At 36.5% G+C, this 21,073-nt stretch overlaps 1 protein-coding gene across 1 annotated transcript in view; it reads left to right on the top strand.

The window, feature by feature from the left end:
- LOC149784834 (uncharacterized) overlaps nucleotides 1–21,073 on the top strand; it is a 91,855-nt gene that overhangs the window by 5,549 nt on the left and 65,233 nt on the right. Inside the window, exon 3 of the mRNA XM_089978394.1 lies at nucleotides 8,225–11,647. Coding sequence (XP_089834520.1) covers nucleotides 8,225–11,647 — 3,423 coding nt within the window. The remainder of the gene's footprint in view (nucleotides 1–8,224; nucleotides 11,648–21,073) is intronic.

Here is a 21,073-nt window from a genome sequence, read left to right as displayed (position 1 = left end):
TTCTTGATATTTCCATATACATTGATGCAACTTATTGAGTGTTATCTAGAAGGATGCTTTTGTAGACAGGCAGAATAGGTTATGTTGACCTATATTTGATGCTTCAGTGATTGGGTTGGGGGAGGGTTGCTCAGTTTCTCTGACACATATACAGTCATAAAACTTGATGAGTATGATGTCTGGTTGTTTATAATCTGAAATGGCACCAATATGATATCCAATATGGCCACCATGGATGCCATCTTGATATACTTATCATTACTCTAAATTATGTGAATTTCACTCATCAGTTTCACAGTTTGCATTGGGTTTAATTTTTAATTAAAAAAAATTTCCCAGATTGTCATTTCTGGTTTCATTGTAGTTATTTTTTTGGTATATTACTGATGGGTGTAAAATTCATTCATTGCACTTTCATCAGGTGGTATTTGTTTAATCTGACAAAAACCCAGTTTCTCTATTTTAGTACCTGTTAAAATTAGTGTACTTTGGACTAGTTAGGCTCATTTTTCAAGCACATGGAAGCAGCCATTCAGTGTATCCCCCAGGGGTGTACAATTGAGGGTTAAAAAACACCCTTGGTGTCAGAACTGGGGGTCAAATAAAAAATGTGGGGGTCAAAAATGTACTGACAAATTTTTATATGATTTGTACTTTTTCAGCTTGAAATAGAATATTGCAACTTGCACAACATACTTACTCTCTCTCTCCCTCTCTCTCTCTCTCTCTCTCTCTCTCTCTCTCTCAACATACAAATAAACCAACATGCACAATTAACAAACAAATGCATTGTCCATTAAAAGAATTCATTATGAAGCAATATTATAGCCCGACACAATACATAAAAGCCAATACAAAAAACCAAATAAATCTTTTAAACAAAATGGCAGTCAAATTACTGCCTTTCATAAAATGTGTACTATTATCGGTTTTATTGTACTTCGTCCTAGAACATATTTATCCAAATATCAAGGAGGATAATGATTCATCTTCTTTCTAATAAGTTGCACTTGAACTTTAAGATCTATCTTTTATTGCAGCAAAGTTAAAAACCAACAAAATCTGCAATGACCCGCTGACTTTGTAATCCAAATAACACATTTATCTATGTAAGTTTGCTGATTTCTTTGTTGTGAAAGAATGTCTTGGGTTATAATGTGTTCTCCAGATATCTTGTGGCGAACAAGGGCAGATTTTTAAAAATTCTAAAACCCTGTCACGAAAGGATTATTCACTTTTGCAGTCTTCGCAATCACACGATCATAAGTCACACCGGTAATCCTAATGTATCAATACTGTATTCCAGTCAAGGGTATTATTTTCTCCATTTTTCATTAAAGTTAGATCCACAGTTACTCTTTTGTGTTCTGCTTCTTTCACTTTCTTCTCTAATGATTTTTAGTGCACGTCGTTTTAATCTGGAGATCACTTTCTAGTGCAACAAGCATTGAGATTAAACATCTAGATGACAGCTTGCTGAGCTCGATGGAAATCGCGTGAGAGCTCACGAGATTAGGGGAAGCTACTCCGTCATAATATTGCCTGTGCTAGTCTGGTTCATTGTTTCGAATGTTCCCTGCGCTGCACTCTGCTATACGAATAGAGGAGCGCAAGGCAAGGAACAAACAAAGTAGGGAACCAGTAAATGCCTATGCTTGAAGTATATACGATGCCATCCCTCGTCCAATGCATTGGGTATTAGATAAATCCTGATCACATTATGAAAATCCTTTGCGTCAAAAAAACGCACGGAAACAAAATGTGTACGTCAATTTTCTCCAGCGTGCGTCCCTGACGCACAAATGTGCATAAAGGGAAACACTGGCCATTTGATCAGAGTCTGCTAAGATGGTGCAAAGTTTCCATAATGACCACATATAAAGAAATTTCAGTCATATTACATGAAAGTACCTTAGAGATATGCCAATATTCTCTCCATTATGCATGTTACCAATGCAAACAACTTCACCTTATACCTGTCCTTATCTCAGAAGTTCATAATATCTGTAGAGCGTTACCATATCAACATAGGGTTTTCTCTAAAAGACTTCTTATTATGTATTGTTGATCCAGGATTAAGATGGTGTCAATATTACATCCATCATGGCCACCGTGGCATACATCTTTAAAATAATATTGCTACTCATCTTAAATCATTTTGGTTTACTCCAATAGTTGTTACCATGTATTGTGGGTCCTAAGTGAAAATCAACCAATTAACCCTTAATATTGCTACTGTTCCTCCCATTTGGATAGCCATATCAACATGCAGTTTTCACTAAAGACTTAATATGATACCTAGTTGCTCCTAGTCCTAGCATTTACCTTTAATTTATTTTGCCAGGAGGCCTAACAGATAGAGAAATTCTCTGGTACTGCTGAATTTCTATTAGCCATTGAACTATAAAAACTACTTGACAGACAGGAAATTTACTAGCCTAGAGTTAGTAGACTACCATTAATTTCAACTCGGTAGTCCTAAATGAAAATGGTGTCAGTTGTACAGACCCATACCCGCGGCTTTTGATGTATCAAATTTAAATATGACTCATTAATGCCACTCGGAAATTTCAACTTAGATTTGGGCTAGAGCATCAATCTTAATTACCCTTGATTCACTTCTGGCTAAGTTTCTTACTAGGAAGTGCACTGTCCATAATAAATTTACTGTAGGAGGTACTGGCTGACATCTGCTTGACACTGTCTATAACAAAATTACTGTAGGAGGCACTGATTGACATCTGCTCGAGAACAGTTTAAACCTTGATGGTCAATAATATCACACCAGTGGAAGACATAAATGAACTGGTCGAAGCTAACAGTTCACTGTAGCAGGTTTAGATGAAACTGAATTAGCTTGGTTTGTTTTGAGATTGCATTTGATGTTTATGATAGAGGAAGTGTTATGTTTAGGATCTTAAAAAAACACAAGAAAAGAGTGAAGATAATAAGCTTTGTAAAATTTAACAAATAATTTATTTCCATAGAAAAACAATGTAAAAATGAGAAAAAGAACTTACAGTTTTACGTATCAGATCCAGAAATAACCCAAGAATTACAAAATAGAAGTCCCAGAAATAAAAGTCCTAAATTAATCAGTGATGGAGTTCTGATTTTTAAAAAATCCAAGATGGAGGATGATGACATGATTTGTTGGTCAGTGTTGTCCTGATGTGTCAACAGTTCCTTGTTGAACCACAGAAAATAATATTCCAGTTTTGAATTCCGAATAAAATTTCAATAAATGTCTTTGTCCAGGAATTATGTATGAGCACTAAAATATTTACAGGAAAAAGAATTAATCCATAAAATAGAATTTCAGCTCTAACTGTTCAAAACAAAACACCTTTAAGTGTTAATGGTTTATAGCCCAACTGACTAAATTCTCTATAAAAAATAGTTATCCACTAATTTAAGATGCAAAACAGATTCCCATATAAGGGTCACATGATCATGTTTCCAGAACAAGACAGAAGTATGACCTCAATTTCATTTTGAGTCTACACTAGAACCAATGGTATCAACGGTTTTTACTCTAGGTAAGAATTCTACAAAAATTAAAAAAAGGTGTTTACTTCAACTCACTGATTTCTGAATCAAGATCAGAAACTAGGTCAGCATTTGATACAAAGTTTCTCTTATTAGTCTTTACAAAAAAACACAGGTCAAACTGAATTTCTGGAAAATGTCAAATCCAGTAAATAAAGTTACATTACAATAGCATGTAATGGAATACAAACAAACTTAAAACTGACAATCAAACAATTAAACTAAATCAAATATAAATTAATCAAATATACATGAGTTACACTTGAACACTATTCCAAAAACTTAAATGATCATGCTTTGCATTCTATGTATGCAGTAAATTCCAGCTTCAAAGTAACCTTGCCACTTTTCACAACCTTGTCAAAAATATAATTACTTAACCAATTTCTTTCATGGCAATGATATGTAATAATTTTTGTTCTTGTACATGCATCTAGCAACTCTTTGATTTACATAAAATTGGGTTGTTCCACTTCTTGATCCTACCATTGCAAATTAGCACAGTGGGCTCACCAACTGCAGCCTTCAAACACTTCTCACTGCTGTTGTCAGCCAATTAAGTACTTTGTGAAATGGTGATTTACACCCGACATCTTTGCCTTTAATTGCCTCTGTTCAAACTGCTCAAGGGATAGTTTTACATCAGCTCCAATAATGACTGTTTACCGTTTATACGTGCTGCATTTAACACGCATATATTGAAGTGGTGGGGGAGTTTTTTGTTGTATTTTTGGTCGGGGTGGTGGTGTTAGTTTGGGGGAAGAGTTTCTTTCTATTTTAGAAGATGACTAAAAATTGTGTTTTCTTAAAACATGACCATGTCATGGCCTTATGAAGAACAAAATCATAATTTTAGCATGACATGCAGTGTTTCAGTTTGATTTTAATCAGATCTCAATTTCACTTAGGACAGTGGTGATCTGATTTAAATTGGGCTGTGATATGGCAGGTATGTCAACATCTTGAAAATGCAATTTACACATTTCATCAGCACAATCATAGTTTTCTCAGTCAAGTTTGATTATTTTGTTTTTACAAGCTCAACAGGCACCTTACTTAGAATAAATGATGGGCCAGATCTAAAATTAGAGGAGCGTTGGGTTATCGGATTGTTTGATCACTGCATATTGCACCTGTAGCATACATGCCATCCATATGCTTTGGGCGTAATCATTATGATTTGTATCAGTAAATTACATTTTATGATTGCCTGTACATGAATTAAGCCTTTTTTGAGGCAATAAAAAGTAAAATTAAAATAAAGCAATGGTTCTTTCTGTCATTTTTACTATCATTTCTTTAATTACACTCATATGAGTTTGAGAATATTCTTAAAAGGTAACTGATGTGTAAGAATTGCATAATTTTCCTTGCTTGATCTTTATAGCAACTGTATATGACCCATTTCCAAGAAAGCAGATGGGTTTCTTCAAATTCGAACTTTGCCTCAGAGATTCATTATATTGATATGCTAGTTAGTTAGCAGACCAGACTTTACTTTTAAAGACAATGGCACCACATGTTAAGCGAAACGCTTTTCAGTGCGAGTTGTAGATACAGTAGAACCTGTCTTGAAAGACCACCATTTCTGCCAAAATATAATGGTCTCTCAAGACAGGTGTTATCTCATAACAGGTCATAACTTTATATAATCAATAATCTGTGCATGGAGATCCTGATCTCTCAAAACAGATGGTCTCATAGCAGTGGTCTCCCAAAACAGGTTTTTCATTATTATATGATGGAAAATGTTTGAGCAGATCAATCTTTTCAAACTTCAAAACATATCAGAAAAAAGTACAAAATCAGCACTGTTTTACAAAACTTTATTTGAAGAATACGAGAATAATGTATAAGAAATACAGCAAGCCGAGTGCATGATCATGCGCATTGTAAATTTCCAGTCACAATGATTCAAAGTTACACATGCAGACTAGTTGAAGTGAGTTCTGAATATAAATAATTTTTCAGTATATTTTGTGTTTGTATTCTGGTTCTAATCCATATGGATTTTGCTCTTTTGGAGAAGAAATTTGACCAACTGCAGAACCATTTTAGTAGGAAAAATATATGTATCTTTTTCATACATGCTGTAATTCTTGCATATAATGTATAGATTACACCTTTTACGCCCAAAATTCGACTTTTTGCCACTAATAATTGTTATACCACTCACTAGGTTGGCATGTATGCATTAGAGGTATTGTAGTCACAGCACATCTTTTTCAGGTAGGCAACTGTTTACACATCTGAGTTCTTCAGCTTGAAATGAACATGTGTTAAACTATATTTCATTTGCACATAGTGCCCTGAAACACACATTATATTATAGTTTGAACCTTGCATAAATGTTTAAATTATGGGCCACATAGAAAACCCGAATTGGCTGCTTCCCATCATGGTTCATCTTCAGACAATCAACCTCCCAAGTGGTATTTCAGATTAAATTTTAAAAAGGCAGAATACCAAGCCTGATTAAGATACAGACCATTTAAAAGCAGAATGCAATTTTTGTTTCTTTCAGAAACAGTTTAGCTGTGCAAAATCATGTGTTACCAAACTATATAGCCCTTAACTACAGGGTAAGATTAACTGAGTAAATATAAACAAGAATAAAAGAATGAAAATATGAAATATAATATCTGTTTGATCAAAATACCTTTGTCTGAACAAGCAAACTATGGCATTGATAGACTTAAAACGCAGAGACAACATTACAGCTAAGGAATTGGGCAAAGTAATCAGTAAAATACTGGTTCAGGAAAGTAAAACTTTGGCAGAGCTTACGTTAATGAAAAGTTTTTATTTTGGAGCAGAATTATCCAAAAGATAATATTTGTGAGCTCTGGAAAATTGTACATAGCGACCATAATGAACAATTTCAAAACTCATTGTAGCTGTCTCTGCTAGAAAATATTCATACACAGATAAGAAACAGATCATGCTCAGAAATAATCAACATATTAATATAGTATACAGTGTAGAGACAACATCTGTTAAAGATCTTGATTTCAACAGAGCTCAAACACAGTAGAGCAGGAAGAAGGAGAGAATGATATTGAAGTGTTATGTAAATTTTGTACTATGACTATTTCCTCCTCCCCCTCCTTACTCCACCCTTATTTTGGGAGAGGGAGGGAGCTCCCTCTTTGGATGAAATCCTGGCTTATCTCAGCAGATATATTGGCCTCCATGTATAGCCTATCATGTGCTGAAAAATGGTGTTACACCCATAACAAAAACAAGATCATTAATGTTATAGTGCAGATGACATTGTAGCATTCAAGACACCATGTAGAATGGAGGAAGTTTGAACAGACTCGAGCCTTTATGGAAATTAAGAAAAAATTTGGTAAAATGTAACTGACAATGGTCAGGCCCAGGACTTGTATTTTAGTGACATACATGCTAGTGATTTTGCTCTTATTTGAACTTCTTGACACGTATTTGCCTGATTTAGAAGCAGAGGAAACGGGGCAAAACAAACATAACTGTTTTTTTAAGATTTTAAATTGGCAAGTGAATTTAAATCCAAACACCAATAAACTAAAAAAGTGAAACCCTCAGTATATGGGAATCCACATCAGATCAAAATTGTGTGTGTCTCCAGAAATGTTGATTTTATGGTGGTTAAGATGTCAGTTCTTATTTCTCCGACAACCAAACTTAGTCCATAAATCTTGGCACTATTTAAATATGATATTTGATAAAATGCAAGTGTCCTGAATGTTGCAGAATAATTTAAAGTAGGGTGGATTGAGTTTACTTCATATTACCCAGTTGGCTTCTGCCGAATAACTTTAGTTCTTCCCATCTACAGTTACAAGACTTTGTGTGTATCTTGTACATTGAGAAAGAAAGAACCATTTTGATTTCAGGATCAAAAGGTTATATGTTAATGTCACTGACTGAAAAAAGAAAACTGGTTTATATATAGTAACTCAAGTTTTCCACCATCTACAGGTTACAAACTTTGTGGATTAGTTGCATTTGGTGTAAAGAAGACCCTTATCAAATATTAGCTTAAATGTCAAATGATCAACAGTCAAGATCACTCCAATTGTTTTTTAAAAGAAATTGTTTCTGCATAATAAAAGTGTCTGCATGATATACCTCAATCAGACGTTTTGAATGTCTTGAACTTTTGGTAAGAATGGAGGCTGTTGATTTTGGGGTCAAAAATTAGTGTCACTGACTGAAAGAAGAAAACTGGTTTATGCGTATTAACATCAGTTCCACATCACAGACTTCACCCAAACTTTGGAGATGGCTTGTGCTTAGAGTAAGGAAGAAGCTTTTTTTGTGCAAAAGTTAAAGTAATCCAACCTGATGACTATTAAACATGGGGTGGGCATAGAATGTGCCATTCATGACTTAATGTTACTTGATGATATTCCTGAGTGTTTCATGTCACATATGATGCTAATAAACAAAAACATATCATTCATGTTTTTGTTGACAGTATCTCTTTTTTTTGGTTGTCTTTAATTTGTATCATTTGTAAGGAATAAGAGTTTGCATTTTGAATGATTGCTGTGAAACTGTATGATTCGAGGAGTCCTATCTTTTTTAAAGTGTTAAGTGCACCCTTTTCTGGAGACCTTACTGATATAAAATTGTGTTGGACAACATAATATAGAAAGCTTTCCACACTTTTCTTGGTTTTTATTTGCAGGCCTTGGACTGGGTGGCACCCTGTCATCTCATTCAGCATTGTCATCAGCAGCAAGAGCCCTGGGCCCATTACCTGGCATGAACTATGTCCACCCTATGCACAGTGCACAGCTGCTGGAGAACTTCTCCCCACTCTCATCCATTGCAGGACAAGGTCAGTATAAAGGTGGAGTACATCAGACCGGCTTCTTCGAGACATCTCTAGCAAGGTCTTCAGCTGCATCCGATCAGCATTTCTATAGCAACCTCAGGTTCACATCTGCTGGAAATGCTTCTCTTCACTCCAAATCAGTCTTCTCTTCCCAAGATTCTCAGCAGTTGAAAGATTTAAACTATTCACCAGCCTCACTTTCTGTACAAAGCCCAATGGATACTTCACCAAAGGGATGGAATCTTTCAAACTATATGCAGACTCAGACGAGTTCATCTGGAAGTTTGATCACAGACTTGTCCACTGACTATGGATTGCTGTCAGGATCATTGCAGCCTGCCCCACCACCTGCTCACAGTTCAAAAAGGACTAGTACTATTCAGCGAAATCCATATTCAACATCAGATGTGTACTTTCCACCTAAAACTACAAAATCTCCAGTCTCAACTGCTGCATCACCTTTTCTCTATGGATATGACCGTGTATTGGATGTGAGGGCTACCACACAGTCACTCACATTAACACCAAGCAATTCTCAGTACACAAGCAGAACTATGGAGGATATGTTGATGGCTCAAAGTCAGTCAAACTCTCTGTACAGCTATACATCTTCAAATTTCCCAGTAGTCAAAAGTGAGTCATCCAACTACACTACAGCAGATATGAATTATGATCCAGTCAGTCCTGCCACCCCATTATCTGATTCAGGCCAGCAGCAAAATGAAAACTATGTTTCTTTACAGGATCTGGCCTCCATAAGCTCAACCCAGGAAAAAATGCCAGAGCTGTCAGAGCAGAGATTTCTGCATGATGCAGAACAGGAAATATATTTTAATAGATCGAAGGAAATAAGTGCATCAAATCGGGATCTTTTTGATAGGACAGCAGTTCTTCAACCTGGAAGAGATCTGCAACATAACAAAACGAAAGGCAAAACAGCCAGCATAAAAAATATGCAACAGGAGCTGTATTCTCATAGGTCAGGCATGAATCCACCAACACCAAATGGACAACTTCACAGTACACAAAGCCCTCTCCAGCAGTCTCCAATAAGTGTAGGTGGAAGCCCCCAGTCAAATATGCCATTGGGAAGTCCACAATCCCAAATACCAAGTTCGACCACTATGAAGACAACACCACCTATTCAGGCCCAAGCTGATTCCACCACTGGTTCTAAAAAAGTGAGGGGGTCAAAAAAGAAAAAGGATTTACTTCTAGACCTTAAAAGGCCATCAGAAGTCGGGAAAATTTCTCAAGGTTTTTTAGAAGCTAGCTCAATGAATCAGACATTTAGTCAGCAAATGATTTCTCCAATCATTAGTGACACCAATTTTCCTCAAGAGCTTAAAAGACAGTTATCCAGTGGAAACCTAACAAGCTCAGGTCGGACCTCCGATTTGCTTGAAAATATGTCACATGTTCAAAGAGTCAGTAATGAACCAATTGAAGAAAACTATTTTAGTGAATCACAAATGTATTTATCTCCTGAAGCATCAAACAGAGGGCAGCAACAGACACAACATTATATTGATAGTGTTATAAGACCAAATAGTGTACACCCACCTATGCATTATCAAAATGATGGTCTTATTCCACATAGAGATTCTGACCTTTCAAAACCACAAAATCAACCTCAGCAGCAACCATCAGTGTTAGGGTCAAACCAGTCTCATCTTTTTAGTCACAGTCAGCATTCAGCCTATGTTAAACAGGACAGTACATCCCTTGTGCATCGACGCCAGCAAACTTCTTCTGGATCGATCCAGTCTCCTGGAATGGTTACTACACAACCATCTCCAATAATTAAACAAGAGCCTTCACCTTTAATGGGGCCTCAACCATCACCTGCATCTGGCCATCAGCAGTCCCCACATGTGGCCCCCCAGTCTTCCCCAGCCACCGGCCCATATCAGCAATCCTCACCAATAGGTGGCCACCAGATTTCTCCACTGACCCCTAATTCACACACTCAGTATTCTGTCTCAGAAACTCTTCCAATGAATCAGGTAAACATGGTGATTAACACAGACTCAACATACAGTGGGCAATCAGTACCACTTCAACATCAACAGCAGTTGCTCAGAAGCTATTCAAGTAGTACAGACTTGTCAAATCCATATGGTATGGAGGTTGCAAGTAACCAAAGCTATATAAACAGTCTAGGGATTGTGCGGCCAGTGGAGCTTACCAGTTCCCTTGGCAACCATGAAGCCTACCAGTCCCATTCTGAAACCATCTATGCCACCAATGAGTTTGGATCCGCCTTTGTTAATCCCCAGACTGTCAGTGTCATTCATATGGACTCCTCAATGTCTGAATCCCCAGACAACAGAACCTCAACCATTGATGAGGTAGCTCTGTCCAGTCTCATGGATGATCCATTGTCACGAGAGCCTTCTCCAGAGAAATTTAGATACAGAACCAAAGCAGAGCAAAAAGAAATGCCTTTTATGTCAGTAACTATTGCTACTGATGTAGCAGTGGATGAAGATCTTTGCCATTTATCTCAACCCCCTGCTAATCTAAAAGAGGAGAAAAATGCTTCACTCACTCACAGTTCATCCGTACCTCCTCCAATACCAAAAATTGAGCTGAAACCTAATAATTCAAACTCTTTCCTTAATTCTTACCTCATGTTCCTTCAAGGTCAAAAACCAGAAACTCTGTCCAGTGTAAGTAGTGCCATAATTTATGACAGACCACAGCTACCTAAATATATCCCTGAACCACCAAGACATAGACCTCTTTCTGAAGAAACTCCACGAAGTGATGATAGTGTTGAAAATAGAAGGCTTGACTCAGAAAATGAGTCCAATTTTTGGCTAAATTCTCCTCATACATCACAAAATTCTGCTGTGACATTCTCTGATGATGAGGAGTATAGTGATAGTACTGACAATAATGTGCCCAGTGTGCTTACAAATCTGAATGACAACAATGACAAAGTCAAAATTAGTATGTCAAAAACTGGTGGCTTAACTATGAAAATTAATTTGGCTAAGGTGAAAGCCAGTGAAAATGCAATAAAATTAGAAAAGAAAAATAGATCTAAGAGTAGTAAGAAAAGTTCACCAAAGTCTAAAAAGTCCAAAAGTAAATCCAAAGGAAGGCATAAAAGTGGTGGATATTCGTCTGAAGAGGGACATTTGGACCATTCCCATCAACCAAAGCCTGAAACAGTCACAACCAAAGAATCTGTGATAGAAACTGTTACTCCACAAAGGCAAATCTCCTCCCGCAAAGCCAAAGAGGTTGTCATGCAGAGAAGTAAAAGTAAGTAAACTTGTTTGATATAAAATTTAATTAACTGGTCTGTTTACAAAAAGAAAACACCATATTTTGAACATGCCAAACTGCAAACAGTCTAGACTCAAATGTGCTATGGAACTGCATGCAGCTTTGACTCAGATGTGACATTGCAGACAGAATAAATTTAGATGCAACCTTGCAAATAGCTTAAGACTCAAATATGCATTCAAAGGAAGTGAAAAGGGGATATGCTGTCATCAATATTCTTTCTGCATACACAGCTGTTTTTATACATATGTGAAGAAAAAAAACAGTACAGTATTGTACACCAGAGAATTTACATTGTTCTTGTTGGGTATATGAATCTACTCTTATGGTAAAATTTATGTACAGTCAGTCCAACAAATATATGATAATGTTGAGATACACCTGATGGCCACATATATAATTGATGTGATTAATTGAATAATCTGTGTGTGTTAAAGTTAAGTATTAGTATAAATTTTCGTAATCAGTGTTTTAGGAAGATGTTATACTATTATTTGTATGGCTCGTTTGCATTGAATTTAGTACTGTAAGTTGCTAAATTTCAGTTACAGGAGTTTGACATCAGGTAGTTATATCTGTGTGTGATTTAGATTTTTAACGTAGCTTTAACAATTTTCCAGTCATATCACTATGATGTCTTCAGTGTGGCAGTTTAAAGTGATGTTAGAAGTCCTTGGTATGACTTGGCCAGCATTCAAACTCATGACCTCCTGCATCTGGGGCGAGTCATATCTGTACTATTCATGCATGCCTCAAGGCAGTGCATATTATGTTGTATCTGTCTGTCCATTTATTGCTCTGCACAAGAACTCTAGTTGCCCACCATCTTCAGTTCACAAACTTTATGGATGGTTTGTACTTGGGGTAATGAAGAACCCTGTCGATTTTGGGCTTAAAAGCAAAAAGGTCAAGGTCACTGACTGAATAAAACAAAATGGTTTCTACACAAACCTCAGGTTGCCAAATTTTGTAGTTTGCACCTGGGGTAAGGAAAAAAATTTCAATTTTAGGGTCAAAATATTAAAAGTCAAGGTCATTGACTGAAAGAATAAATGATCTCTGCACAGTATATCACTTCTACATGACATACCTCAACCAAACTTGAGTTAGTTATATATTAATGACATGGCCTAAACTTTGGATGGCTTGGGGTAAGTTTAAAGCCTATCAATTTTAAAGTCAATGATAAAGGTCAAGGTCACTGATTTAAGAAAAGATGGTTTCTGCAGAAAAATTTTAGTCCTCTACATAGAGAACTATTAAACATGGGGCAGTATACTGCTCATCACTCACTTGTTTAGCAAAATGTATCAACATTAATATTTCCTCACCAGGTTGCATTTTTTATTCTTTGATAGGAAGAAAAGACAAGGGTGTAAAGCATTAGTATATACATGAAATAGTAACTGATAGCTTAATGCTTCCCGAGTTCCCAGATGGGGTGTGGAGGGCTCAGAAAGTGGTGTTTTGAGGTCCCAAGGGGAGGTCAGTGTGCATGATCTATTAATGTAATATCCAGATGAGAATAAGTTTTGGTTTCATCAAAGCCTGTATAATATTACTGGAAACTCAAATGTGATAAAAGGAAAAATAACCTGATTTCTTTGACACATTTAATGTACTACAGACATCATTCGTGTTCATCTTTGCACTCATTTGAGACTGGTGATACTTTTGTTCAACATCTCGGAAGATCTTTATGAATTTTTTTCAGCCTAGTAAATGATCTTTTTGTGTCAGCATTGCCGAGTGGGAGTGGCCAACATACTGCATGGTGTTGATTTTTCAGTGAGTGTCACACACTCCTGAACGACTAATATTATATGGTGTTTGCAGTGTATGAACAAAAATAAAATGGTCCCACTTGCTGCTGCAACTTCCATCAACCAGAAGTTATGAAATTTAGTTTTCCTGTGCTTAACTCGCTTATCAGATGGCTCATCGTTTGCTAACTTGCAGCTGCATTTTGACACATTGTCTTAAAAAATGGACCATACTTGTATGCTATTGTGACTCTTGAATTTATCTTGTTTTGTGTTTTACATATGGAGTAAACTCTGAGTTCAGAGAAAAATGCCATTGATTACAAACTTGCCAATGATATTTAATAATGATGGCTTAAACATTCTCATTCAAGGGAATGTTTAATAACTTCTCTTTTTCAATACCCATCTGGATTATTCTACTTGTATACTTCACCTGTGTAAATTAACCTAATAGGATCTACCACAGCAGTCATGCCATTGTGTTATCCAAGCTATTGTTGCCAGTTAAATAGTGAAATAGTGGTTTCTTATCTCTGACCACCTTACCTTTTAATCCAGCCTGTTGATAATCAGTTGTATAAACTGCCCTAAGGGTAGTTTTACATTTACTCTAAGTATGACTGTTTACTGTTTTACAGACTTGCTTTGGACATGTATAAAACTGATTCAGAAATGTTTCTTTGGAGAGGGGAGAGGGCAAAATAATTAAAAATTGTGTTTTTCTAAGCTCATCTATGATGAGGGTTTGGAAGTCAAGAATCATGTTTGTCATATTACATGTGTTATGACAGGTAATTAACTTTACATTCCCAACCACTGAGAGTGAAGCATACCAAATTTGAACATTTACTTAGCCTTCTGCCTGCCAGTAGCTTCTCATGGGTCGGTGGTTCTTTCCGGGGTTTTCCCGGGTTCTTCCTCCACCATTAATACTGGCCGCTATATATAGCCTATCGTGTGCTGAAAAATGGCGTTAAACCCCACAACAACAAGAACAGTTCTGACCTGCAGTAAACTTCCTTCTTGGTCTCTTGAACAGAGAAACTTGTTAAAATTTTTGTAGCATCTTACCATAAGTACCTTCTTAGATCCAATGCACACGAAAAATCGTCATAGTGAAGTGCACTAGTTATATATATTTTAGAAAAATATTAGTGAAACTTTCATGCAGTTTGAGAATAATCTGTTTTATTCCTCTGTACATCAGAAGAACAGAGATGGTTACTGACTTACTGTCCATCTTATACATTTGACAATATGACATTGAATGTTCAACAAAGCATAAGAAACTTTGAATGGAATAATCATATGAAACATTGAAAAGAAAAAATTGTACAACACTCTGAAGCCAAATTCCTGTAGTGTCCTTTAACAGAATTATAATGTACAATGTAAGATCTATTATCAAAGCTTTTCTTTTCTCCATATTTGTCATAATATGGTAATAAATTTATTCATTACAGTAGAACCTGTCTTGAAAGACCACCCCTTCTACCAAAAAATAATGGTCTCTCACGACGGGTGGTCTCTCATAACAGGTCATAACTTTATATAATCAATAAATCTGTGCATGGCGATCCTGGTCTCTCAGAACAGGTGGTCTCTCAAGACAGGTTTTACTGTAGTGATAAAACTGGACAGATAATCAATACCTATTTTGGATCTAATTAACCAACCTTAAGTAGATATCAAACTGTTTGTTTGTAATTGACCTCCATTAAATTGTTCTTAGTTCTGTTGTCATACTGTTGTATGTTACATTGTGCAGAGCATAAACCTGTGTCAGATTTACTGCAGCATAATACATTGTCAACTCATTGTCTCAACCAGAGAATCAAAGAAGTAATAACAAGTAGAACATTTTCATTGCCTGTGACAAAACCTGTACAAATTTGAATCTTGTCTTTGTACATGGAAAATGTATTTGAGAAAGTTTATTTCCATTTTTGCTGTTTCTTGGAATCTGAATTTTTAAACATTTGAAGGTGTATTCCTATGCTTTGGATTTTTTTGTCAAGCCCACATTAGTTGGAAGCAAGAAATATCAGTTACTTTTCTGGCCGGGCACTGTATCATCAAATGGTTATTAAGGTTTTGGTTCAAGATATTCATTAGTATATATTTTCTTAACCCCTTGATAGATTTTCATCATATTTAATATGAAAAATTGTAAAGCTCACTAATTCATTCTTTGACATGTTCACTCAACTTCATATCCTTTGCATATATGTCCTAAATCATTGAACAGACTCTCATCATACAAACTGTGCAATTGATAACAGGCTTAATCATTATGAAAATGAATTTGATGATAGACTCAGCCATTATAATTATGCATTTATTGACAGACTCAGTCATTATAAATATGAATTTGATGACAGGCTCAGGCATTATAAATATGAATTTGATGACAGGCTCAATCATCATGAATCCATGCATTTGATGACAGGCTCAGTCATCATGAATCCATGAATTTGATGACAGGCTCTGTCATTATGAATCCATGCATTTGATGACAGGCTCAGTCATTATGAATCTTTGTATCTGATGACAGGCTCAGTCATTATGAATATGCATTTGATGACAGGCTCAGTCATTATGAATCGTTGTATTTGATGACAGGCTCAGTCATTATGAATCTCTGCATTTGATGACAGGCTCAGTCATTATGAATCCATGCATTTGATGACAGGCTCAATCATTATGAATCTGCATTTGATGACAGACTCAGTCATTATGAATCTATGCATTGGTTGACAGGCTTAATCAACCATATAATACTTGGAGTCAAGGGTCAAACTTGTTGGAAATTGACATTAAGGTTTGACTTAAGTTTACCTTTTAGTACTGTTGGGCAAGAACTGATATCAATCTGCCAGCAACAGCTGCCATCTTGAACATCTTTGAACATCTTTACACTACTCCTAGGTGGAAAGTCGTATTGACATCGGTTTTTTGCCTGAAGACTTATGATGTCTCCTTGGTTCTGAATGAAAATGGTGTCACTTTGACATCATGCACTGTATGGTCACCTCAACAGCCATCTTGAAAATATTTTTGCTACTTCTAATCAAAATGGCACACCAGCACAAGGGTTTTCAATAGAAGGTTTTTTTATGACAGTTGGTTCTAAATAAAAATGGTTTAAATCTGACCTTGAATGACTTGCAGTACTAATTCAGCTTCCATAGTATTATGCAAGCACTGTGATATTGAAAATTCAATAACTTTAAATTTCTGAATGCTCATGATCAAACCTTCATTTATCAGTACATGTACTTCCTTGATGACAGCTTCTATTTAGAGAAAGTCATGTGAGTGTGGCATTTTCTGGATATTGATGTCTGATAAACATGCTTTCAGTTCTGTACCTAACATGTCAGATGCTAATTTCAGTAAAAGGTTTTCCAAACTGAGGTCTGTAAAAGGACTGAATCTCCATCTATTAAACAGTGTCACTGTTTTTTTACACCTAGGATAAGCTCTCAAAAAATGTTTATACTAAAATTGTATTTTCAGTATCAACTTATCTGGGCCATCCAAACCCATATATACTCTATTTTATCTTCACCCATTTGTAGATTGGTTCCCATCCATCCATATCATTTGTACCATGTGTCCTAAATATAGCCACCATGCTGCCATTTGTAGATTGGTTTCCATCCATATCAGTTGTACTATGTGTCCTAAATATAGCCACCATGATTCCATTTTTTAAAAAAAATCTTCTTGTTGCTATGCTTCCTAAATGGAAAGTCATATCAATATGGAATTTCCACCAGAATTCTTGTGGTCTCTCTTTTTTTCTTGAATGAAAATGACGCTAGTATGACAGCCAATATGGCTTCCATGGAGACTATCTTGAAAATATATTTTGTTGTTACTGCAAAATTGATGGTTATATTGGCGTATGTTGTTTTCTCCAAAATTCTTCTTATGATATCTAGGGCCAAAAATAAAATGTGTGTTTTTGGTTTGGCCCACCATCTCTTTTTTTTGTCAGGCCATGAGTAGTTCACTCAACTCCAGGAGAGTAATGCAGTGTTCAAGCTCATTTAGTTGTGGCATGGTTCTTGCCACAGATCTAGATCATCATTGACTTAGGTGACTGATTACTGGTACCTGATCATGATATTGCTCACCAGGTGCTGATCACTGGTTGCAAACCTGGACACAGAGCACCTGGCAAAGAGTACACAAATGGTCAAATCTAGGTACAGAATCAGGTATCAGATAAAACTACATCCTGTCTTCACATTTCCTAATTACCAAATTACAGAGATATTTATGCATACTACTGGGAAAAGAGATCCAGCTGCTGTCACCATTTTCTGTTTTAACCCTTTTGGTATATGGAGTTTCCACATTTAGGGGAGATCATCCTCAACAGCATGAATGATATGTGCATGACACCTTGCAAGTACATATTGAGGTATGATGACCACCACACAGCATACAGACTGGATCATAACAGAGAGATAGGATTAGTCCCCTTCCCCCCCAGTAGTAATGACAATGTCATAGAGATTTGGAAAACCTCTTCCCCCAGTCATAGAACATCTATATCCATAGTTCCCTTCCTTCACCACAGAGGGATCAACCTGGGTCCAGTACTCCTATATCCCACTGAGATTTGGAACAGAATGATGATGAGGTCTTGTCCATCTTTGTAGATTCTCAGGAATTTGCTGAGAATCAGGAAGAGTTCAGAGATCTCGGAAACGCTTAATTACACGTATTTGGATGCTAATTTTTTATTTGGAACACATAAAATCACTGAGGCGGGAGTCCTCCGAACGCATGTAATAGGTGTGCAGCAAAATTCAAAGACATGCCAGTCCTGCTTCAGCCACCTGCTTTGTGGGAAAATGTGTTGATCAGTTAGCTGTGCTGTTATTTACAACGACAGAATTCAGTGACTGAAAGACCCCTTGATGTACATACATGTTGCCATTTTATAAGAGTACATAAAGAACATGATGCAATAGCTGGGCGGCACGTTCAAAGGCTTTGACTGGCAGCCGGGTGGGAAAATATACTGATATTTACAGTGATTGAATTCAGAGGCAGAATGACACAGAGATGTACATGTGGTCATTTATAAAAGTACATCAAATAAACAACTTATGCTTTCGTTATTGTGTTCATTTCCGAATGTAGCGGAATAAGCAGTGCACATGACCTCAGAATCAAGACATATTGAGACTTAGACAAAATGCCATTCGTAAGTGGGTGAAAAGTCACCTAGAAATGTAAACGTCACCTTCTTCTGTTAGGAAAGTGAAAACGAATTTGCCCTGTGATTATTTAAGAGGTACATTGACTGACCATACCAGATTTTTTTAAAATGCCCCTCGCCTTAGCCCAGTTAGTTCTAGTGTTGTAGTGAAATGTATTCATCAAGGCATCAGTAGCTAGGCCTAGTTTTTATATCAATTATGTTGACAAAAACACTCTTGCCCATTCATAAGCATGATGTTTTGATAGCTGATTGACCATTAACCCTTTTCCGAGTAAGGTAGCAACTATCAATTTCCTGCATGCTATCCTTTGATGATAAAACATACAAACTTGTGTTTTAAGATCAGAATCGGTGATCTGGATATATATTAAATGCCTCTTATACACTATTTCGTCATAAAATAAGTTTTAAACTGTAAGTGAACCAGTAGGCCTAAGTGGAAATAATGGCAGACTTTGCTAAGTCTGGGATGTACCAGTTTATTAGATTGTCTGTTTTCTTAAATCATCGGACAGATATATTCAGAAAAAATATACAAATCATTGAAACCAAAGCCTAGGTATTATTTTATTAAAGATTTAACTTTAAAATGCAAATTATATAGGTCAGAAATGTTTGGGACAATGCTATGTTGTGGAATTCGCAAGATGCTGTTTAAGGTCTAAGCTGTTTTCTGACTTGACATGTATTTTCAAAAATACGGGAAAAAACAGCAACTCAGATACTATTTATTTGCCCAAAATTACTTCAAGTACATTTACAAATAAGCAAACCATAAATTTGCGATCCTGTCAATGGACTGTTGTAATGAAGCTATATTATAGTGAGTGATTACATTACGAAAACCTCTCCATCTAAAAAACGATGCACTCACGTCTGTGTTGATTCTGTAGAAAAGAAGGGACTACAACTTTTGATGGTGGGACTCCTACTTTTACCAAAATGGGAGTCCTGGACTCCTAGATTTAAAATCCTAGTGAGACCTCTGGAGTTGGTTTACCCTCTCCTGGTCACCCATGCCTAGGATCTCCATACCTTTCTCTCAAACATCTCAGGTGCTTGAAGAGACATGGTCCTTCAGCAATGCCATCAGTCAAGTCTAGCCTTGAAAACATTTTGGGGATATTGACTTGACCAAATCTGCTCTCATCCCCTCACTCGCATAGCTGCCAACCCTCATGAATTCACGGATTCACGCCCCAAGCCACAAATTCATGAATTCTCCAATTCTCAATTATTTTAAATCTTTAATAAAATAACCGATTTCCCGTTAAGCGCTATTCGTAATATTGGCAGTTGCCAAAATGGTCCAGTACTGCTGGTCGCGATATTAGTAGAACTACAGCTGATTAGTACAGTTGGCCCAGTAGCAAGCATTTTAGCCTATTTTAATCTATATGTATAAGAGCAGTTTTACAAATGATTTTGAGAGAAACTGGGGCCTAACCGGAATTTTGCTCCATGCGCGTCACCAACACTGATTTGAGTTACCGTTCAGCATCGCATGTAAGATCTTGAAAATGTCTTCACCACCGAGGAAAAAAAATGTATTGCTCAAAAAGTGAAGTTTAATTTGGAATATATCAACAATTGGCCGTGCATTCTGCCATTACACATTGATATACATCATGCTTTTTGCACACAGTGTGCCACAAATTGTAGTATTGGGCATGGTGGCAGAGATGATGTGAGGAAGCACATCGGTTGCAAAAAACATGTAGATGTTAGGAATATTAAGAATTCGCAGATTTCAGCTCTGGAATATTTTAAGCAATCGGCGAAGACCTGCAGGCTACCAACGCTGAAGCATTATTTGTTGAGTTTTCTTGTTGAACACAATCTACCTTTATCAGCTGGAGACCATGCTAAACATTTGTTCCGACAAATGTTCCCGGACTCGAAAATCGCTTCCAAATTTTCCTGTGGAAGAACCAAAAGTGCTGCAGCTCCTGTGCATTCCTCACAGCAACAGTGACAGTGAAAGAGTATTTTCTCTAGTAAGGAAAAATAAGACAGACTTTAGGGCCTCCTTAGGTGCAGAAAATTTGTCAGCAATTTTAGTCACCAGGATCAACCAGCAGGCAAGAAGTCTGAACAGTTTAGAAAACAAATTTACAATCAAGCAGTTGAGGAAGTTCAAGTCTGCCACAGTATCTTGTCTTGATAAATAACCATGAGAACAAGTGAAGTTTATGAATACCATAATAAATAGAAATGCAGATATATTTCTGCATGTATGTAGTGTTTTAGTTTTATATTGCGATCTTGATATAGTGTAGTATTGATGGTCAGAGTGGATGGAGTTATTGTCATGGTATTTTTCACTAATTCATGTCCAAATTCACTACTTTTTATCCCTATTTTCACTGATTGCGAGCCTGGGAGGTTGGCAGC

Source organism: Sinohyriopsis cumingii, chromosome 13, assembly GCF_028554795.1.
Source record: "Sinohyriopsis cumingii isolate HCF-2022 chromosome 13, ASM2855479v2, whole genome shotgun sequence".
Lineage (NCBI taxonomy): Eukaryota > Metazoa > Mollusca > Bivalvia > Unionida > Unionidae > Sinohyriopsis > Sinohyriopsis cumingii.
Note: the sequence above shows the minus strand (reverse complement) of the source record. Positions and strands in the feature narration are given on the sequence as shown.